Genomic DNA, 9,700 nt, shown 5'->3' on the forward strand with positions numbered 1-9,700 from the left:
AGATAACAGTAGGGCTGAACGATTATGGAAAATAATCTAATTGCGATTTTTTGCCCCAATATTGCGATTGCGATGCGATTATTTTTTAAGGTCTTTGTCTTCTGTATCATTAAACAAAGACAAGCAATACATCATATAGTATGGCCAATACTATATTACATTAATTTTAAACTGTTCTTTCCTGGAAGACAGACCTCTGTTATGATGACATGAGGTGATGCATGAATTGATGACTGACATTTTTATTTAACTTCTTCAATCACAACAGTATATTTGAACATACACAATAGTTTATTTTTAGCTTACAAACATCTGAGCATAAAGTGCTGACAAGGAACCCTGGTGTAAACATTAAAATGAAAGTCAGTACAATGTGCAGATTGCAGAAATATACATAAAAAAAAATCAGTGGCTTTACCACACTCAGTTTTTCGACATCTGTGAACTACTAGACAGTCATTCAATTAAAAAATAATATTAAATAAATAAAACTAATAAATAAAAAATACACACATCTTACTGATCTCTGCAGTCAGTAACATTACACATAAAGTGCAAACATAATAGCAATTGTATAAACACACACACAAACACGCCTTTAAAGTTTAAAGGCGTGAAATTGGACGGTCAATCAGAAGGCTAGTTCTGATTAGCGTCACCGCTGTCTCGGTGGAGTTTAATAAACTCGGCCGTCTGCTTCTTGCTATCTAAAATATAACCAGACACTGGTGTAAATTCTCGACTGTCTCATACTTCTGTTTAATAAGTTTTCTGTTTGACGTTTAGTCAGCTGTGTGAAAACCAAGGAGGAACCCACCCAGGGGATTAATAAAGTTTTATTTTATCTAATCTAATAACTTTAATCTCAGCCAAACCGATTTACTCACGAACAAACAAAACACTGAAAAAAGCCCAACAATAACATTTTTAGGTTGTCTAAGTGACTTATATATTACGTTTAACCCGAGCAGCGAAACTCCGCGGTGATCTGAAAATGATGTGCCGGGAGTTGTGCCGTTCTCGGCCGCATCAGTAATCCTCGAGCTCCCGGCTAGCTGTCGAGCTGGTGGGTAGCAGACGCCTCTGAAAACGTCGAAGCACTTTTGCAAATATGGGATATCTTGATAAACCGAGCAGATATTTGATGTTTACACAACTACTTTCTCGCCTGAAAATATGTTAAAAGTTTATTTTGTGACCCAGAAAGATTAGTATGAGTAATTTTAAAACTTAGTAGCGGCCGCCATTGCTGGAAACTGGAGTTTGGCTGGGCCGCGCTATGAATTCTGGGATATGGTAGTAATTTGGACAGCCTTATAATCGCAGTATAATCGCAGCCTTTGCGGTTAGAAAATTGCACTTGATCATGTCGCGATATTATCGCAAATGCGATATATCGTTCAGCCCTAGATAACAGTGGTCATATTTACCTTGTAAGCCTCAGTCTTAGCAAGTTTACAGTCAGGCTCTATGGACAGACACACTAGGTACTCTCTTAGAGCCTCCTCACTCCTGCCCAATGACACCAGGGCCTGGCCCTTGCGAACGTGACCCTGTACACAAAAGAAACATGCAGCATGTTGCAGCTTATTCACTTTGCTACTACACTAGGGCAAGTGTTTAATATAATGAACTAAAAGCTACAGTTTCTCTGCTGTACCTTGGACCAGTGAGGCATCAGTCTACAGGCCATCTCAGCGTCCATCAGAGCCTTTTCGTGTCGTTTCAGGCTCGAGTGGATCTGGGAGCGGTTACTAAACAGTATGTGGTCTGTTGGTGCTGGAGAGAAGAACCCAAGCAACCGTTAGTTGTAAAATTTTAGGAATGGCGCTACGTGTTTTCCACTTATTTTTTCCCTTCTTCTAATAAAATATTTTTTTAAACTATAAAAGAAAAGGAAACGTTTCCAGAGCCCAGAGTTATGAATTTAAATGGCCTTTCTGTTCAACCAGCAATTAAAAACAGTAATGATTATTTGACAGTTATATGGAGGAGCAATCATTTAAGGAACAGACTACTGACCAGTTATACAATAATTTAAATAATTCTTCTGACAAGAACTCTATATATTCTAGTTTTAGCTTCTAAAATAATAAAATTAATTCTTTTAATCTCTTCTTTTAAAACCAACAGCCCGACCGATAGATTATTCTTAATACCCATATCTATATTTGGCAGTTTAAAAATCAGATATTCCGATACATCAGCCGATATTTTTTCATTCAGACACACAAAACATAAACAAAAACATGTTAACATGACAACATAACACACACAAACATCTTCAGACTGCTTGTTGACTGATATCAATTTACACTGAGGTGACATATACCGCATATATGAGCAGCCAGCATGCTTAATAAATAATAATAATAAATAATTAACTGTTTATTAATATACCCTTGTTCCCTGTAAGATCTGAGCCTAGTATAGAATACAAATAAATAACGACCACTATATTTTCCCTTTTCAAATGTCTTAAACAGTATCCGCTGGCATGTTATAACGCTGAGTGAATGTTTAAAATGGGTTCGTTTCGACATTACAAAACGTGTTAAGAAAAAAAAAAAATGACTGCCTTATAAAACCATGCAGTACTATCAAGGTCACCCACATTGTAGGTTTCATAACGTGAAAAACTTATGCAAATACCACTGATAGCCTTATGGGAACCGGAAGAAGATATTTCCCCAGCTTCGCTACGGGCACAGGCAGCAAATCACTCAAAGAAACCAACACAGGAGCCCCAAACATGACAGAACAAGCCAAAGTAGGGCCTGTAACTGCACAGGCGTCAGGCACAACACAAGCATCACAGAAGGAAGATTGATTAGCACTGTGGTTAACTGCAGGCAGCCTTGCTGAACATAGATGCATACACACAAAGATACATATCACACAGACCTGCTCTAATTATAACTCTTTAGACTGGCATTCACTCTTTGGAGACCATCTCCAGGCTTAACTGCAGCATGCCTAAATGCAACTTTGGGCCTGATCTTCACCTCGAGCCAACATTACTCTGAAAGCATAACCCTTAAAAAAAAAAAAAAAAAAAAAAGGTCAGTCCTTTGGGAATGGACTCCTTTTTTAAAAAAAAAACAAAAACAAAAAAACCAGTGCTTGAAAACTTTGACCCCCACCACGGAGGATTTTGGCCTTCCACCCAAAAGGAATATTCTTCTATTTTTTTTAAGAGGTGGGGTTTAATTTTGACAGAAAGCCAAAAATAACAACAGGAAAATGCACAGAAGTCATCCAGGATCCAGGAAAACCCAGCATACATCCATCTGTCTATGAATAAGGTGATGTGGAACTCAGTTTCTGCAACTGTGAAAACCTTTGTTAATTGTGATCTGTCAGAACACCTTGAGGAAAACATGTTAGAACCACGTTGAATCATCAAAAAGCCCAGTTGACAACTGTGGGTGCTCTCCAGCTAAACTCCTGCTTTGAGATAAATGTGGGAACCCAGTAGTCAGAAATGTTCGGTCCTTATGCAACGTAAAAATACTCTGCCTGTCAGCTGTCAGATAGTCAGCAATGGAAAATATGGCACACTTTTTAAAGGAGAAACACTAGCTCCAAACTTACACAACTAGCCTATTAAGTGACTGAGCTACAGCTGCACACTGCTGTAAAGTCTAATGAGGACAGGCTAAGGATCCAAGACGCAGAGGGCTGTAGTTTGATCTCTGTGTTAATCACTACATTTAACTGATGAAATAGGAAAACAACGAAGGGGCATATGGCTCTTTAAATGCTACTTAAATTAATGCATGTCAGCAAAATGTTAAATTAGGGATTGCCCCTAGCTCACTGCCAGTGATTCCTGTCTGAAGGTCACAGTTCACCTATGTTATCACCATCCAAGCTCTTCCCAATTAAAAACAAAACAAAACACAAAAACAGAAACTGAAACTGAGCGCTGGTGTGCCCAGCGGTGACCTGCAATAATACCCTTGACCTACATTTGCCTGATCCATTGTTTGACGTTACACAATGAGGGAGCGGGGGGGGGGGGGTTACGTGCTTACGCAATGTTTGGTCCACTGGCCCAGCCCACATTACCCTGTTATCCAACACATGGCGATGTGACTCTTAGATGCCAGCAGAGAGGTGGCTAGCTACTGTGTCACCGCCACGATTATGACTAATAAATGTGGAACAGCTCGACCTTGTTATTTTACTGTACTTTTTACATAAACACACCTGACATGCTGTTATGGAATAATAGGAAAGTTACAGAAGTAGGCTACAGCAGCCCTGTCACACACACACACACACACACACCCTTTCTTTTTGCTTCTTAGTAATAATAAGAATAAGAAGCAGCAGCTCGGTGTCTTACCTGCGAGTATTGCTTGGTTATACTTCTCCAGGGCAGCTTCCATCTTTTTCTCGGCGTACAGTGCGTTGCCCTCCCGCCTCAGCTGGCCGGCCTGGTACTGGGTGGGGAACCACTTGGCCAGCAGGTTGCTGAGGACCACATTCACCCTGAGACCTAGGCTGTCGCTCACTGCTGAGACATTCTTACACTCCTTACACACCACCGGTCGCTCTTTCTCTTTCCTCTCCAGACACTTTTTACAAAAGCAGTGACCGCACGTCAGAGTCACCGGCTCGAACAGAAAGCTCAGGCATATCCGGCAGGAGAAGTCTTCATACCCGCAACCTGTGGCACACGCTCTCGGGCATACAGTTGCACCTGCCTCCTTTGCCCTACACGGGTTGCCCCGTTGCCTCTCACCCTCGTCTTGCCTCCGTATAGTACCCGACAGGTACTCTATGAGGTTGGCCAGGTGAGTGGGTCTCAGCCTCTCTATCTCCGAGGCTTGCCGGTACACATCAAACGCTTCCGTGAATTTCCCCCCGAACGCGAGCGCGTCAGCCCGCTTCACCATCAGCTCCCGCCGGCTCTGCGGATCTCCGAGACACGCCAGCTGGCACTCGTAGATGTCCGCGGCCAGGTCGAAGTTTTTCGACTTGAAAGCCTCTGCTGCGAGATGCAGCATGCTCTCACTCTCCGTCCCCATACAGAGCAGGCTGTCCGAAGCGTATCAGCTCATCTACGTGGTGCATGTCTGCACCCCAGCTGCTGCCATTCACGTCTGTCCCCTCCGCTGCAAACGACTGACAACTCTGCACGTTCATGCCCTAGTCCAGGAAGGATCGATATTATTCTCAATGGACCATGGCGAGGAGGTGAAAAAAAAAACTGTTATGTAAAAGTTGTGTCACGTGACGCCGGCCAGCTGTTCTCATTGGACGAGTTTGGAAAACTGTTACAAAACAATCTGCCATGTAACAGTTTCAGTGTCGGGGCCATGGGGCGGGATGTCTGACCTGCATGCTGGTTTCTTGTAAACAGTGACCAGGGTTCCCAAAGAATGACACCATTTAGTGGGACGACATGTAATCGATCTCAATTGACCAAGAGTATGAAAATTTGTTGTAGTGTCACAGATTTGACATGGTTCAGCATGTATTTTAGTGTGTCTCATACTATCTCATACTAGTGACAATCTGAAAAGAGAGCATGTCAGGCTGTTTTTAAAATGTGCTTTAATTTGTTCAAGTTTTCAGTAACATTTTCTTATAGAAAAGATTTCTTCATTTAGGCATTCCAAAGTAAATAACCCATGTGTGCGGAATTTTATAGAACATTACTTCCTGTTCCAGTTGAGCTTACACAAGAAACTGTCAAATGCATGCCCTGCTAACAGCTGTTGTCAGCATCTTGTTATGTGTCTAACAAAACTGAGTTACATAAATATTCTTTTATTTAACTTCTGGGCAAAAAAAAAAAGAAAAAAGAAATTCACATATTCCTTTTTTTCCCATTACAAAAATAAAGGAAAAACAAAATCCAAAATATTAAAAAAGAGAACAAAAGAAAACACAATATCTTAGCCATCACCTCCTTACTGCGTGATTTTAGTGGCTGCAATTACCCATCCCACACACCGCCACCATAAAACAGATAAGATATGGAGGTTTCCCACGTGTTACCAGCTTTAAGGTAACCATTGGTCATGGAATCGTAACTAAAAGGTACTGACCTCCATATTTTGCAAGAAATGCAGACGGTGAATGTATTTTTTGTGGAGGAAGGTAGGATTTTTCTTTGTAAATTTGATGTAAATGATCAAAACTGGTCTTAACAACTGTGGTCGGTTGTATTTCGAATGTAAAAGCCATTTTTAAAAAAACTACCAACACCGAGGAGCAATAAGAAACAAGGGGGGCAGGGACATCCATTAACCAGTCCAGATGAGGGACAATTTCCAGATACAATCATTTTGGTCTTGTTGACATTAAGGGGGGAAAATTTAGTGTTAACCAGTGTTTGCTATCTTATAGACAATCAAACAGAAGCGTCAGTGGGATAGAGGCATCAAATCTAATAGGGAAATATATTTGGATGTCATCAGCAAAACAATGAAAGGGAATATTGTGTTTCCTGAAAATTGATTCTAGAAGCAGCATAACATCAGAACCACCTGCCTGTTCTTGTGCCGGTCCCCCTTTTCTGCCAAAACAGCCCTGATCCATTGAAACATGGACTCCACTTGGTCCCTGAAACTGTGCCGTGGTATCTGGCATCAAAATGTCATCCACAGATCTTTTTAGTCCTATAAGCTGCGAGGTGGGGACTCAATGAATCAGACTTGTTTGTCCAGTACATCCCACAGATGCTCAATTAGACTACGATCCTGGGAATTTGGAGACTGCGTCAAAACCCCAAACACATTGTTGTGCTCCTCAAAGCATTCCTGAACCATTTCTGTTTTGTGGCAGGACACATTATCTTGCTGAAAGAGACCACAGCCATCAGGAAATCCTGCTTGCATGGTCTTTAGAAATGACATGTACAACCTTATGTAAGTTGTACGTGTGAAATTTACAACCACATTGATGGAAGGGCCGAGGTTTCCCAGCAGAACATTGCCCATTGTCCAGTTCTGATGCTCAAGTCCCCATTGTTGGTGGATAGGGGTCAGTATGGGATCCTTGAATGGTCTGTGGCTATGCAACCCCATACCCACTGTGTATTCTGACATCTTTCTGTCAGAACCAGCATCAACGTTTTCAGCAATTTGAGCTACAGTAGAATGTCCACATGGGCATCTGTGAGCTTTGGCATTCCACGACCCTGTCGCTGGTTCACCTGTTTCGATAAATACTGACTGCTGCAGAATGAGAGCTGCAGTTTTGGAGATGGTCTGACCCCACTGGACACTGTTACCACAGATTTGCATTGAAGGCCCTGTCACTTTATACTAAGTTGTAATTCCATCTCCTCTTCTAATTTTTCTTATCTTAAACTTGATAATGCTCCATACAGATTGGAAATTGGATCCCTACTGTGACCTCTGACCTGAATCTTTATTAAGCACCTTTAGATAGGTGTACCCACATATTTAGACGTGTATTTAGAATGTTTTTATTCCCTAACACGTGGTATTTGTATAATATTTAATTGTAAAATCAAGATATTCATGACTTCTGTCACTGATCTGGAGGAGTTGGAGTAATTTTATCTAAACACAGAGTTCTGACAGAAGGCAGTCTGAGAAATATGTATCCTCTACATGTCCAACACACGGATCTCAGGGAGACTGGGAAATGAATGCTTTTGCTGAGAAGCACTTTGACTATGTGAGTGGACTCTGTTGGCTGGCACAGATGTGAAGCTCACAGCACAATAATTACTGCGGGGAAACCGCTCGGCTCTGACATCGGATGACAAAGCTGTTAATTATTATTACAACCCCGTCACATCCTGTCATTGATCCTCAGATGGTGACACAAGGCGTAAAAGAGCAGATGTTAAGATATCAAACTGTGACACGGCCAAGATGGGTTGCTTTGATAACTGTGACAGCTTGCCAAAGCTTTGAAGATTAGCCAGAGATTGTTGCATAAAAGTGTTTGCACAAGGACAAAAACAAGGCTCAGTAGCACCTTAAAGTGTTTTTGTACTGATGCACATTATGAAAATGACATGTTAGCAGATAATATTCTACTACGGTATCGGTCTGAAGAGTATGGCAGGTTCTTTGTGACTGCAGGTGTGTAGTATTATATCAGCTCACTCTTAATGACAGACTACATAACTTCTGATGGAGGAATAAAAGACACCTTTGGTTATTTCGGTCTACTAAGGGGCATTTGTCATCATCCTCTAATTATGACTTCTGGCCAGTGTGGGTGGTGTTCAGAGTTAACCATAATTAGAAGTAGGTTAAGGCTTGAATTTAAGGACTGTAGTTAAGGGATTGCCTTCTGTATGTTTTTGGATACAAGCCTACGTGGTATTATTAGCCTCACCTGAAGCCTATCAGCCGTATTTCCTGTAGGGTTGAAATAAAACTTGTGTGCTAAAAGGCGTTTAGAGTGTGTGTGAGCAGGGATTAGCGGCGAGCGAGCCAGTCGGTGTCGATCTCAGTAGGTCGGCCAGTCTGGCCTGTGAACTCAATCCCGCACACAGACCTGCACACCGCAGCAGACACAGACACGCTGACACACATGCAGAAACAGACGTTCTGACATATATGCAAACCAGGACACGGGCAGAATATTATGCAAGCACGTGGCCATATGCTTACTTTGCCCGGACACACACGCACACGCACACACAGTAGTGGGAGATTCTCTTGCTCCTTCTCACCTTGAACTGTCATTGGGTGCCTCTAAATAGGCCAATAGTCAACCCCAGTGCAGACCGTCTGGACGTTGGATAGCCTGCTCATTTAGGACACACAGTTATCCTCAAAGTCACCTCTTCAGACTTTTAAACAACGTCTTGCTCGGATAGAGAGATAGCTGGATATTTGCATGATGGCTGCCAAGTCTGCACTTTGAGAGTTTCTAAAAGAGTCACTGTTCATTTGTTGACAGTGAAAATATATTATGAGGTATTGGATCATTTGGGAAAGAATGCATAAACACAGACTAATGATACTGTAGGCATGAGAGGACCGCTTGTAGCAAACGTCTTTAATCTGATTTGATCTTGGAAATGTGAAGTTGAGGTACTGGATGTACTGAGACTTGTGACTATGAAAATAACATTTTTGATTTTTTTTTCTTCTCAAAATGTTTTCCTAAGAAGAGAAATTACTTTTCAGTGGGTCTGTTTGTTGGTTAAAGATAGAATTGTGTTTGTAAGGATGAATTTGTGGTCTTTTTTATTAGAAATCAGATGGGATTGTTAAGAACAGCCTTGTTATAAAGAATATTCCCATCAAAATACTAAAAACATAACATCTGCATAGTATTTATTATTAACTGTAATTATTAAAGATGCTCTGTGTAGATCTTTTAATGGGACCTGTTATGCTCATTGTCAACTCCACATTTTTATTCAGTTCATCCACTCTTTGAAACAAGCCACTCTAGCTCCTCCCACTTTAAGCCATGCTTTCTTCTGATTGGCAGCCCCTCACAACCAGAAGGGTTGATGGGGCTACTGTGCTCAAAGTCAGAGCTGTCTGACTGAGGATATCTGCCCTCAGTGATGTCATACAGAGCCAAAAGATTTTTTAAAAGTTAATTAGTTGTGCACATGCTGACTTCATTATCTCAAACTTCAATATAATTCAATATTAGCATCCACCATCTTATTAGTATATATGTATACGGGGTGAAAGGGAAATTAAATCTCAATTTTTAACATTCATCACAGTGTGAGTTC

General features: G+C 41.3%; 1 protein-coding gene across 1 annotated transcript in view; it reads right to left on the bottom strand.

The window, feature by feature from the left end:
- Nucleotides 1-5,213, bottom strand: part of LOC147337563 (LON peptidase N-terminal domain and RING finger protein 3-like) — a 17,832-nt gene extending 12,619 nt beyond the window's left edge. The window contains exons 1-3 of the mRNA XM_086306196.1: nt 4,352-5,213; nt 1,661-1,779; nt 1,431-1,553 (exon numbers count right to left, since the gene is read on the bottom strand). Coding sequence (XP_086162322.1) covers nt 1,431-1,553; nt 1,661-1,779; nt 4,352-5,036 — 927 coding nt within the window. The 5' untranslated portion in view covers nt 5,037-5,213. The remainder of the gene's footprint in view (nt 1-1,430; nt 1,554-1,660; nt 1,780-4,351) is intronic.
- Between the last annotated feature and the right edge of the window lie 4,487 nt (nt 5,214-9,700).

This window comes from Aulonocara sp. 'chitande type north' Nkhata Bay, linkage group LG2 (assembly GCF_057382095.1).
Source record: "Aulonocara sp. 'chitande type north' Nkhata Bay isolate Kocher_YH1m ecotype deep benthic linkage group LG2, A_spYH_male_GT1.1, whole genome shotgun sequence".
Lineage (NCBI taxonomy): Eukaryota > Metazoa > Chordata > Actinopteri > Cichliformes > Cichlidae > Aulonocara > Aulonocara sp. 'chitande type north' Nkhata Bay.